Here is a 13,701-nt window from a genome sequence, read left to right on the forward strand (position 1 = left end):
CCAGAACTCCCTTCTTGTTTATTATTTATAGTACCTGAATATTTCTAATCCTACTGGATTTTCAAATTTCTCTATTTTCCTTTCAATAACCACAGTGTGCCCAATTCTGATACAATGTTACATACTGCCTTATTCTGCAAATAGTCATGTTGATATTAAAAGGAATATTTGCAGAGTAAGTTACTATCCAGTGTGAAAAGAAAAGGAGTACTTGTGGCACCTTAGAGACTAACAAAATTATTTGAGCATAAGCTTTCGTGAGCTACAGCTCACTTCCGATGAAAGCTTATGCTCAAATAAATTTGTTAGTCTCTAAGGTGCCACAAGTACTCCTTTTCTTTTTGCGAATACAGACTAACACGGCTGCTACTCTGAAACCTGTCATTATCCAGTGTGAGTAAGGGTGAATATTTTTTGAAGGAGATATATCTAAGTTACAGTTCTTCCGTTGCTTCCTCATAGCTCCGTTGGGGCAAGGGAATGTAATTTGCTGCTGACCTACACTCGGAACAAAATACAACACCCCCCCATACACACACACACACACACACACACACACTCGCTCAGCTGCACTGACCAGTGAGTGAGGGGTGGATCCAAAGTTCTGCCTATTCCATGGCAATGCAACACCAGAACGCAAGGTCTGGGTTGACTATGCAGGATTCTAAGCAATGTTCTTACTCCGTTGCATAGGTATGGAGCCCAAGTCCCAATCTAGCCTGAAATCTGTTACATGTTCCACCACCACTCAAGAAAAAGTTTCCATCAATACAAATTCTTGAAGATGATTAACGTTACTTGGGGAAATTTATGAACAGTTATCCTTCATAAGGAATATATGTGTCTTTTTATATTAGATAACTAACAGTGGTGTGTGGAATTGGCAGTTGAGGTGTTCTGAGATAGAGTACACATCCAGGAATCAGGCAACGAGGACAAGATACACAATATTACCATTACACAGGCATAATGGTTCATGATACTTATATTTCCAAATGCATCCGATGAAGTGAGCTGTAGCTCACGAAAGCTTATGCTCTAATAAATTTGTTAATTTCTAAGGTGCCACAAGTACTCCTTTTCTTTTTATATTTCAATAGAAATTAAACAAAAATAACAGTTCTTAAAGTAATGTAGGAGATCATTTTAAAGTCCAGCCATGAAACCACAGCAGAGTTTAAAAAAAAGACACCTCCAGCAGGACAAAACTATTTCTGTGCTGTTATTTTGTTCATTGGAAATGTTTCTCACTTGTATAAGCTTAATTTCATAAGGACAAATATACATATATATATTTTATAATTTACATATAAATGAGGATATATAACACTGCAACAGTATTTTGTTCTGAATAACCACAATTCTGAAGTATGCCAGTGATGCTATATGAAGATAGGCTCCTTTATGACAGCATTTTAAAGGATGCATTTGGAGCTGGTTTAGCTTTAATTTTCCATGTACCATAAAAGCCCTTTCAAGCATAAAAAAGGGATGGACAAGCCAGAGTATAAACAATGGACCCAATAAAGTGACAGCACAAATATTTAACAAGACTGAAGGAGACAATCATAGCACACAACCATGAAATGAAGGGCTTTAATTTTGTGGAAATGCCATTATAAAAGGAGAAGCAGCATTGTATGCTAAAGCAGCTTGCAATGTTTATCTCATATTTGAATAATTAGTTGCAGGTATATGCTCATTCAGGATTTGCCTAAGCAAAGTTTGCAAATAAGCTGAAATTAGCAACAATGTTAAGTTCTGCACGTGCAGTGGTAGCAATCAAGGGACTAAGAGGGTATTATTTTAGCATTTTAGCTAGTTCTTGTCTATATTACATCTGAGTGGGGATTTTCGAATTGCTTCCTTTGTCAACAAGCACTTTTTCTTGGTATAGGGAAAGCACCGACATTTTGCCTTTTCACCAGTCTTGGGTAAAGCTAGGAGAAAAAATGATCTCCTTGCTTCTATATGACGGTCAACAATAAAAAGCTGGTTTGGTCAGCAAATGGTTTTAGTATTAGTGAAAACAAAGGCCAAGTATTTTAAAAATGGATGCCTAAAGTTAAGCTCCTAAATCCTTATTTAGGCACCTAAAAACATGGCCTCATTTTTAAAAGCGCCGAGTGCCCAGCAGCTCCCACTGAAGTCAAGTGAGCAACTTCTGTCTTTTCTGTTATTTTAGAGGGCGGGAAATCTGACCGATAGGAGGCTCAGGAATTGGCATGTTTGAACAGACACCTTGTCATAAATATAAAGGGAAGGGTAAACACCTTTAAATCCCTCCTGGCCAGAGGAAAAACCCTTTCACCTGTAAAGGGTTAAGAAGCTAAGACAATCTCGCTGGCACCTGACCAAAATGACCAATGGGGAGACAAGATACTTTCAAAGCGGGAGAGGGGAGAAACAAAGGGTTCTCTCTGTCTGTGTGTTGTTTTTGATGGGACCAGAGCAGGAATGCAGGTCAGAACTCCTGTAAAAAGTCAGTAAGCAATCTAGTTAGATATGCGCTAGATTCTGTTTTGTTTAAATGGCTGAGAAAATAAGTTGTGCTGAATGGAATAGATATTCCTGTTTTTGTGTCTTTTTGTAACTTAAGGTTTTACCTATAAGGATTCTCTATGTTTTGAATCTGATTACCCTGTAAGGTATTTACAGAGGTGATTTTACAGAGGTGATTGTTTAACTTTTTCTTTAATTAAAATTATTCTTTTAAGAACCTGATTGCTTTTCATTGTTCTTAAGATCCAAGGGTTTGGGTCTGTGTTCACCTATGCAAATTGGTGAGGATTTTTATCAAGCCTTCCCCAGGAAAGGGGGTGTAGTGCTTGGGGGGATATTTTGGGGGGGAGACGTTTCCAAGTGGACACTTCCCCTGTTCTTTGTGTAACACTTTGGTGGTGGCAGCTTTTAACCTAAGCTGGTAAGAATAAGCTTAGGGGGTCTTTCATGCACATCTGTACCCTAGAGTTCAGAGTAGGGAAGGAACCTTGACACACCTTAATAGGACATCTAAATGCATCCTTTGGATGCTCATACTGGCATTGAAGCACATTAAGGACTAAATCCGCTGCCTCCTGAAATCAAAGGGAAGACTCCTATTGACAGGCTTTAGATTGAACCCTAAAAGAAAGTGCCAGTCTGACAGTTCAAACAGGAAACATGGAGCTCCATTTGAAAACTAGCCTCTGCGAGCCTAGTTCTGGTGCTATTTAGTCTCTCCTTTCCACTGCTGCAGCTCAAGTACTTTTACCACTGGCTTTGTCTCTCTATGTTCAAAATCAATTTAATCAGTAACTTTGCTATTCTCATGTCCCAGATGTGGATTGCTGTTGTGGCTGACTCTTTAACAACACTGGAGCTGACCGTCAATGTACACCTAACTACTAAGAAGCTATAAATAACAATGACCCCAGAGATTTATACCCAGCTCCATCTCCCTGCCTATTCTAACCTCCAAAAAAAATTGTTTGACTGAACAAACAATACCAAAACCCCTGAGATTTCCCCACAGTGTTAGTGAAAGGGCTCCAGCTGGCTTCACAAGGCAAGAGAGGATGGAATTCTGTCTATAACTTAACCCTAATGAAACTATACCGCAAGCAGAAACCTCTTATTATTTGCTTAGGGATCCTCACTGGATCTGATGTGTCAAACTACAAAAAAGAGCATTGCTACAGCCCATTAATATAATTCTGTTCAAACTGATCAACCTGTTGTGTGCAAGATGTTATTCTAACCTTTTAAATAATGAAGAAAATTCTTACCAAGGCACAACAAAGCAATTGGACACCTTAGTACAAATAACTGTGGTGCAAATGTACTGAGGCTTAAGTTGGCAGCATGGCATCAATTTGCTTGTTTAATTCATAAGCCTTTTCTATTAAACACGAAGGACCAGTACCCTAGGCATCCCAGAACAGTGCTCAGTATGCCTGAGGAGAGGGGAAAGGACATAACCATCAGAACCTACAAGAGCCTAATTTCTCTCTCATTTACTTTGGTGTACATCAAGGGTAACTCCAGTGAAGTCAATAGAGTTACACTATGTAAATACAATGGGTGTGATAACAGGATCAAGCCCCACTTAACATGCTGTTATATCAAACATATTGGAAGTTTTCCAGAGAGCTCATTACTCAGACTTAACTTGGACTTAACTTGGAGTGAGCTCAAAAATCATGTCTGGAACTCTATGTCTGTTCCTCCTTTGTAACTGAGCTGCCATTGTCTGACATGGGGCTACCTTTACTCAAGGTGCATGCAGATTACATTATTTTGTTCCCCATGTGAACTCAACGCGTTTTCTAGATTGCAAGCTGAAAAATAAGCTGTTGTTTTGGCAAGTACAAGTGCCTGAGAATTTTGTCTTTCTTTCTTCAGTTTTTCAGGTGTTTTTATGTGGCATGTAAGTATTAACAGGTGTGGTGAAGTGTGAAGAGACATGTGGCAAAGAAGCAATTGCTTCACAATTCTCTGTTCCTTGCAGAGAGAAGCTGCCCTTCGTGTTACTTAGGGTATGTCAACACTTAAAACACTACAGTGTGTCAGTGTAGACACTTCCTATGGCAACGGGAGGGATTCTCCCATCAGCATAGATAATCAACCTCCCCCAGAGACTGTAGCTAGGTCGATGGAAAAATTCTTCTGGTGACCTAGTGCTGTCTTCACTGGGAGTTTGGTTGGCTTAACCACTACTCAGGGTTGTGGGTTTTTCACACCCCTTAGCGACGCAGTTAAATTGACTTCATTTTCTAGTGTAGAGCAGGCCTTAGGCTGTACATCTAAGTGCATGGTGGCTTAATCAAACAGGTAGAGCAGCTTGTGAGCAAGCACAGTGCCACCAGTACAGACGTAGATAAATATCGGCCGTTAGAACACTATCAGCGAACATCTCGTTTGCTGACTATGGAGACTCTCTCAATAGACAGGACTAATGATCCCAAACATGGGCCACTCAGATTATGTGATCTCTGTACTGTTTTGGTAGTTGTATTTGAGAATTAGAGAGAGGAGAGGAAAAACAAAGAAACTTGGTTCCCCATTGATGCAGCATCACAATTGTCCATACCTAATCAACAACTAATCTCTCCCCTACCCCCGGTGCAGAACATATAACTTTTGGAACTGACTTCTGTAGCGTATGCACTCATCTAAGCAATATCCCATCTCTGTAGCAGAATGTCTACAGACCACAGTTTCGCAGACCACTCATGTAGGTCACCAGCCTGGACACTCAGATTATCTGCTGCAGAGTTTGCTAGTCTATCAGATGAAAAATAGAAAGGAACATATGTTTCCCACTTCCAAAAATGGGCAGGATCTTAGCTTAGCCCTTGGTTGGCAGCTGAATAGCACAAAGCCGCCAAGTTGTTCATCAGGATCTGAACTACTGTACCTGACATAAAATCTGCAGGACGAAAGTTACTCCAGCCAAACCTATAGACAAACAAATAGTTTCACAAATGATTAGTGGTTTTGCATGCCTCCGTTTTTGAGTGATCAATTTCAGAAACTTAACTGGGCACACTTTTCATAAGGTGCTGAGTACCTGAAATCTGAAATCAGGGCTTGTTGTGTCTGAGTTTGGGCACTCAAAAATGTAGATACTCAAATCTTTTTAATGTGGCGACCACCACAGAAATGTCTAAATAAATTAAATAAACAAACATCTCTGCAAAATTATAGAGGATGAAAGTTGTAAGATGTGAACTCCTCAAAATTCATTGTTGCATTGCGTCCCTCATTTCAGAGAATGCATTAACATCAGTGGAACTACCCTCACACTTCAAGCAATGGACCCTTCAAGTCAGGAGTTAAGACACATTAGTAGCACGGAGAAACTCGCAAGTTCACTACTGCTGTATCTGATTTTTTAACTAACAGATAACTTCATTCTTGAGCAACATAATTCATTTCAAAAATGTTTGAAAGAAAACTGAAAAAATACAAACAATAAACCAAGAGGAGAGCCATTTTATCTCAAAATACACTGTAGTGTTCAATTTATCATTTGTTCTGCATTTCCTCCACAGTTTAGTTAATTTGTGCACAGTTCTTACAGTTCTCTTAAATAATGAAGCTTGGGCTTGCTGCCAATTAGCTTTTAACTCCAGCTCACATTTTCTGGATAGATTAGATATTAAACCTGTTTCACAAAAGACACAACATCCTTCACATTGCATCGCTAAATGAACATCTGTTGCTATAGTGCCCTCGCGTTATTTCCTAGACAACCACAGAAGTGCCAGCAGTGCTCCCTCCCACCATCTAGCCCAGTTAATTTTGAACATATGTTTTTAAAAGAAGCTGGCAAATAAAGAGCAATGCTAGCAGAGTTCAAAATTTCCCTAAGAGCCCAGTTCTGCAAAGCACCAATGTCCCCTGTGAAGTTTTGACTGCAGGAATTGGGGGGGGGGGGTACTCAGCACCTTGCAGGATCGGCACAAACAGACGAAAGAGGGAACATCACTACACTATCAACATTTTTCTGATTTGGTTCAGACTATTTTCATAAACACACTAGTAAATGATCCTTTATAAACCGTGTACTTCACAGATGTTCCACTTGTGGCATGTTTCATAGAAAGTTAAACTGAATCAAAGTAAACTGTAAAGTTTTTTATATTGCATCAACCTTAATAAACTTTAAATAAATAGAAATGAATTAAAAATTATAATGGGCATACTGCATTATCTCAGAATCCAATTATCTGTATGATTAATTATGTAATTTATTTTAATGGCTTTAGTTTTGTCTTTTATTTATTATTGGGAACTATGTTCATTTCCCCCCTTTCCTTCAGATGATGCATTATAATTAATTAAATAAACGTCTCTGCAGCTATACTATATACTGTATGGTATAACCAGATATGGTCCATTACTCCCAAACCCAGATCATGAACCACATTTTGTGGATGGTCTCTAGTTCTTAAAGGTCAAAAACAAAAATTCCAAATCTAAATATCCTCAGAGTGCAAAGAGTTTAAGACCCACATCTGAATTTTGTGGCTTGGTCCCTACTCTAGCTACTACACAGCCATGCTTCTGTCATGCTCTTAGCAGGGTCAGTAACATATTATGATCAGGGATCCTAGTTTTCCATGTTAGAAAAGCCAAAATTCTCCGATAACCCCCCCCATAAAAATCCACATTGTCCCACGATTAAAATGAAACACTGAACTTTAGTTTCCCTAGCCACAATATATATATAGGTATCAGTTGAACTAGGGTGACCATATGTCCTGTTTTGGCAGGACAAGTCCTCTTTTTAAGCCCTGTCCCGGACATCCTGATTTTTTGGGCAAAGCTTGGCATTTATCCCATTTGCTTTTGCTAATGGATGATCTTCAGATGACAAGAGCAAATGGGACAAATGCCCAGCTTTGCTAAAAAAGTGGGACCCCGCCCACCCCCAAGCAGGGTGCAGAAGAAAGGTTAGCAGTGATGGCAGGCACTCGGGCTGAGGCAGTCAGCCCAACCCTTAGGTGGCTCAGGCCAGTCCCGCACAGTGTCCCATTTTCACTTTGGGAAATACGGTCACCCTGACTTCAGTAAAATTTAGTTAATAGTTAATATATGTTTTTATTTTTTCACAAAATGTAAAAACAAGATTCTCGGTAAAAACGCAAATTCCACGTTTTTTCATGGCAAGTGTATTTCTAGGATCCCGGATTATGACCCACCTAGCAACAGCTTTCAGAACTGGTCTTCTTCCATGTTTTGAAAAATAGGTTGACGGAGCAAAATAGTTATATAAAATGAGGTGCAAATATTTTTGGGAATATCCTTCTCTTTAATGTTGGGAACAGAAAATAGAACACAAATACTGCTGTTAATCGTACTACAAACCATTCATCTTCAAGTTTACAATGAGTGGCTCTATTTGCAAAATTGCGCAGGGTACACCATCACTTAAGATGGTGTAGCCTGCTCCACCAGCACAGCTGACCTGCTCCTCAGCCCAGCACAGAGGGGAGGTAGTGGAGCTCTGGGTCAGGCTCCTCCCTGTCCCTGGCCATCCTCTTTGAAGTGCACTCACAGGGCTGTGCAGGGACTGCCACTGTTGTAGCCCCTTGTGCAGGCCATGCAAGAGGAGAAGGTCCTTGTGCAATCCCATCCCCCTGCAAGCTTGTGTAAGTCCAGGGAAGCAAAATGCATTTCAGGAAGTCTCCAGAAAGGGAGCAATGGAATGGCACGTTGGAGAGTGCAAACCCCTGGCAGTTTTGTAAAATGTCTGTATTAGTGAAGCAGAAGCACATATGGCTTCTATAAAAGAGGTGGTGCAGGAATGTACTGGGGTGCTGAGAGGACATGCTGGAAAGTATTGAATGTCATGGGGGGGTTGGGGGGAGTATTAGAAGTCCTACGGGGCTCTCATTATGGGGATCTCTCCAAGTTGGGTGGGAGCAGATCATGGAGTCTCTAGATGGGTGCAGGATCATCTCAAGTCCAAAGCTGGAAATGGAAGAAGCTGCACAGCTCTAGGGAAAATCTACCACACATCTCACTTGCTGATAATCTGACAATAAATCCAGAGTGGACCTGGGCATTGACAAGGTTATGCAGGTTGGCTTTGCCACATGGCACCTGCCTTTTATACCTGGCATTTATCAATGGCAACTGATGTTTTGCCAAGTTATGCTGCACAATGAGGCCCTAAAAGCACTATCCTTGTTATTTTTATTTTTTTAAATAATGTGGCCCTTTTGAGAGGAAAGCCAATTATTTTTATTATGTTGCTCCACCCCAGTGCTCTGTGGACAAAGACACTGCACAAAGTCAAAACCCAGTTAATCATCTGCTGTTCTAATTTGAGATTTATTTAAACTGGATGCTAAAGTCTCCCTGGGAACTACCTAGGATCTATAAGTAATTCTCTCCCCAAAACAGTTATAGAGTAGCCAATGGCTAGATGTATTAAGGTAGGAACCTATAGGAGCAGAGGGACATACGTATCTGTGGAAATCACTGGATGGAATGGAATACACATAGGAGTATTTTTAAAATACTGGTTTTGGCCACCAGACAATGCCTGAGGTGGAAATGCCAGAAGGAACTCATCAAACACCTACCACATGAAGAATGGGATGGGGAGATTTCGTTTTTCATTAATATCCACATTTTTGAGCAAAAGAATCCAGTTCAAAACCAAAATACAAATATTAGCCTCCACACAGAATGCCCTGAGTAAATTCCATCCACTGGGCATGGTCTTCTCTAAGGCTGCACAGAGTACAACTCAATGTGGGATTTGGCCCATGGTTTTCACATAGTTTATATGTGGGGCGGGGAGAGGGGGCAGGTTGGTGATTGTTTGAGGTTGTTTACAGATATCATAGCAAATGCCAATAACATTGGTAAAAGAAACAAGAATGTAAACCATACAAAAACCATACTGTACTCACCACATCACCTGTCCCAGGGTTTTCCATAATAACTGAGGGCAGAAGTAACCCTGAAGGAGACGTTATGTCTGGGTTGTGTACCCCGGTGCCCCCTCCTATCAAGGAAACCACACCATTGCAATCCACTGAGATGTTCCTCTTGCCATTCTGCATGTAGTTTGGAGTAGCAGGGTGAGAGCTATGGCTTGCTTGACTTTGCATGCTTGAACGTCTCCCAATCCTTGGAATTAAGAGTGAGCCACGCTGGCTTTCATTTTCCCCAGCAGCGCTGATCTCATCGTCGGCAAAATCTGTTTCGGATCCAATGTCTCTGCCACGGAATCGGAAACTGAATATACTTCCATGGCTGGCTCTGCGCTTCACTGAGTTTGCATTTGGACCATAGCTAATGTCAAGGAGAGTCTGGAAGCCCCCAGAAAGGAAAAAGGGGAAAAGAAGTAACATTTTGCAACACATTTTTGGGAGTGATGAAGCTTTTGAGTTCCTCCATCTACTGCAGGAGATCAGTAAGTCCCATTTTAAATCAAGTGTCTCAGATAAGGATTTACTTTAGATGTATTAATCTCAATATAGTTTTGAGATTTAGTAACCATTCCTAGCCATGAGGTATTTGTTTAATACATGGCTGTTAAAGATGTACTGAAATGTAAAGGGCCAAGGCTGTGTTCACTTAGTAGCATAACACTGCCTTTGCTCCTGCTCCCTGTCCATGTGATTAGAGTGAAAGGACATGGGAGAGGGAGACGAGAAGTATAAGAGTAGTGTGGATTGATGACTCCAGCCCCAGTTGAAGGTGGCACAGTACATCTTCACAGGTGGCTAAGGAACAAACTTTGAAGTGAGAGAACAAGAGATAAAGAAACATGGGAAGAAATGAATTGTAGGGAGAATGAGAAGAAGAGGAGGATGAAGAAGAGAAAAAGAAGCAGAGTGAAAAGAGAAGACATGGTGGATTCCAGAACAGTTATCTCAATGTAAGTGTATCGCTGTCTCTTTCAAGGGGCAGATCATCTAACTACAAGGCAATAACCCATGTACTTAAACAGTGGCTCTTTTGATGATACACTGAATCAGCTAAAGAGAGACTACAAACCTGAGAAATCATTTGCAGTGATTAAGCCCAACATTGAACAACCTTTAAAAAAAAACCCCTAAAAAGGAACACTGCCTTACTGAAAATAGTGTTTGGAAATGCACACAAACTTAGAGCCTGTCCCTCTTCTCTCCTATCTGCAAAGTGGGAATGAATTAAGAGAGAATATTTGGTGGGGAAATATAGGTTGTTTTTTTTAACCTTTGTGTACTTATTACTTCCATCTGAACTTTTTTCATGGTCTAAATCTGTATTAATAGGGATCAACATTTTTCAATATCTACCATCTCAGTCAAACTTTCTGAGTCTGATTCTGATTTCACACAAGATATACACCATTGACTCCAGTGGAATTATTCCTGATTTACACTGGTGTAAGTAAGAATTATAAAAATTCAGGCCCACTGTATAGAAAGACACCTCATTTTGACTGAGACCATTTACTAAATGGTCAAAAATCCATATCTGGGTTTCCACAATACAGTCATTGAAATTGATTCTCGATGGCAGTGTGCTAACAGCAACTCAGATTTCATTTGAATGATGATGATTCAGTCTTATTCCCTCAAACCATGCCACACACAGCCTTACAAAGATGATTTACTATGAGCCTTGAAATGTTACTTCCGTGTTCCTCATACATATGACATCCACGGGTGAAAAATGAAACAAGAAATATAACCTAACATTGACAAGTGTGCATCCGGTTCATTCTGGTATTTGGTATCTTGAAACCCACTCAGAATGAATCAAAACAGCAATTCTAGCATTAACAATGGTATAATTAGTAATGCAACCCACTCAACTAATTAAAAAATATCAAGAAAACCTCTCAGGATAAAAAACCCTAATGTGTCATGTATAAATGTTGTGAGCTGGGGAGTCATTCATTCGTCACATCTACTTACATCACTTTCACATTTTCCATGTACTTTTTATGGTTGCCAAATTTCCCTAAATTTACTGACAATAAAGTATTGAAAGACTTAGCCCATTACATGGCTATTCAAAAAGAACAAATAAACTGCTTTAAACTTTGCCCCCATTAAGCATAGACAAATGTTAATATCTAAAACTGTCATCAGTATCTCCAGTATCTGCATACTGCAGATGCAGTATGCATCCGATGAAGTGAGCTGTAGCTCACGAAAGCTTATGCTCTAATAAATTTGTTAGTCTCTAAGGTGCCACAAGTACTCCTTTTCTTTTTCCAGTATCTGCAGATTTACATTCATACATATCAATTATATTAACAAAATAACTTTTCTAACAATAGGCTTACCCATATTATTTTTTTCCCCTACAGTATAAAGTGAAAACAATTCCAGAAAACTTGTACTGAAAGGTGATTGGCAAAAGATTAAAAAGCAAAGAAAACTTTTCAAGTGTCCACTGTACATCATTAAAAAGCAAAAAAGGCACTAGCTCATTAGTAGGGAAATGGTTGCCATAACTAGATGAATTCCAATTTACAATTAACATGTTACCATGAAAATAAATGAGACTGGGGATATTTTTAAATGTTTTAAAAAACAAACAATAACAAAAGTGACAAAAATGCTTTAGTGAGCATTTAAAAAGATGACTTTGAAATTTGAGTAAATAAGTTTCTCTCCACAATTATAACATATAGAATTTCTGTAAACTAGTCACGATGCTCAGTGTTTGATCCTTGTTTATTGTTAAAGGTTTTTTTTGTTTTGTTTTGTTTTTAATTTCAGTACTACCATTCAGAGCCCTAATTATTCACCAACGTACAGAATGAAGTAAATTGTCATTGACATTTCAGATAATGACTTACCATTCTTCGCTGACCACCATCATACTCAGATTTGGGAACCTTTTGGTCTTCCCCATAATCTTCTATGCCCAAGGACTTCTTTTTCATTCTCCTATTTCTTCTCTCTTTGGCATTTTTGGATGCTAAAGGTGACATTTCAAATGAGCTAAGTGACATTGAATCAATTCCTCTAGCAGCCAGTGCCTAAAAAAATGAACATAGCAGATATACCATTTGCAAGTTTAGGATGTCAGTAAGTAATAATGATTATTCTTTTTGGCAATTAGTTTTCATTGATAAGTGTCAGCTCACGGTGAAGGTTAGAAATATATAAAAAGGGATAGGTCACAATATTTAACTAACTATAAGAATACCCCATTTGACTTATCATGGTCTTAAAAAAATTCTATCAGCTCCCTCATTTCACCACTGCAATAATCTAACATCTCCACTTATCCACTTGATGACTCACCAGCAACACATTCAGGATACTAAGTTTCCAGTCTAAAACTGTAAGTGCACATGTTCATGTCATGTTCTCATGCAAGCAGTTTTCTCCTTGCTTGTGCTTAGGCAGAGGCATGGCAATATAAAATAATGTTGTTTCCGGAAGTACTCAAGAGCGAGATTCTTATATATTTCAACAACTAGTGTTCCAGTGTGGACAGACAGCACAATGCGAGTCATACGTATGCCTTCCATTCAGAATAAACTAGGCCGGTGGAATTTTAGGCCCAGTGCCCCTTTAATCAAAAAAATTGAATAGGCGTGGAGCCCAGCTGGCTGCCATTGGGCTGTGTATTGCAAGATCTCTCTACTCTTCACAGGATGATACTAATAATGCTAAGTACTTTGGCTGACACATTTTTATAAATGAAATCTTATCCCAAGCAGTGACAGCACCAGCTCTGATCAGGGATCTGAGGCGACAAATGCAAACCACGGGTGTAAAAGAAGATAAGACAGACTTTTCAACTCCACATGCCTCTGATTCATGTTCTCCACGTCAGCTATCTTATGGAATCACTGCATAAAAATTCTGATAACAGGAGAGCAGCTAGAAACCCAGCTGCAGCTCAATTCAAAAAAGCCTACCAGCACAAATCAGTGGTCTTGAAAAGTCAGTGGAAAGCCAGGAAAGAAAAATCAAAATATTAGAAAAGAAGCTGCAGTCCCATAATGAAGCATTTGATGAGAATTGGGGATTCTCTCAGGCAAGAACAGGGAGTTTTGCACCTCCAAAGAGGCTAATGGAAACGTGGTAAAATCAGATTTGAACAAAATAAATAAGATTAATTTTGGGGGTGCCAACCAATTGGAAAGAGCCACACCCACTGACTATCTACTAAGCATGGCCCTAATATGCAGGTTCCTTGCCAGAATACAGAACGTTATCAGATAATCACTGAACAGTGCTA

At 39.5% G+C, this 13,701-nt stretch overlaps 1 protein-coding gene across 5 annotated transcripts in view; it reads right to left on the bottom strand.

The window, feature by feature from the left end:
* Window positions 1–13,701, bottom strand: part of LOC119850826 (sodium channel protein type 5 subunit alpha-like) — a 320,846-nt gene that overhangs the window by 161,778 nt on the left and 145,367 nt on the right. For 4 of the 5 annotated variants that reach the window (XM_043509706.1, XM_043509704.1, XM_043509702.1 and 1 more), the window contains exons 11-12: window positions 12,305–12,487; window positions 9,411–9,812 (exon numbers count right to left, since the gene is read on the bottom strand). In XM_043509706.1, the coding sequence (XP_043365641.1) occupies window positions 9,411–9,812; window positions 12,305–12,487 (585 nt within the window). The remainder of the gene's footprint in view (window positions 1–9,410; window positions 9,813–12,304; window positions 12,488–13,701) is intronic. The other variant, XM_043509705.1, reaches the window with a different exon arrangement.

The sequence above is a fragment of the Dermochelys coriacea genome, chromosome 2 (assembly GCF_009764565.3).
Source record: "Dermochelys coriacea isolate rDerCor1 chromosome 2, rDerCor1.pri.v4, whole genome shotgun sequence".
In the NCBI taxonomy this organism is placed as follows: Eukaryota; Metazoa; Chordata; order Testudines; family Dermochelyidae; genus Dermochelys; species Dermochelys coriacea.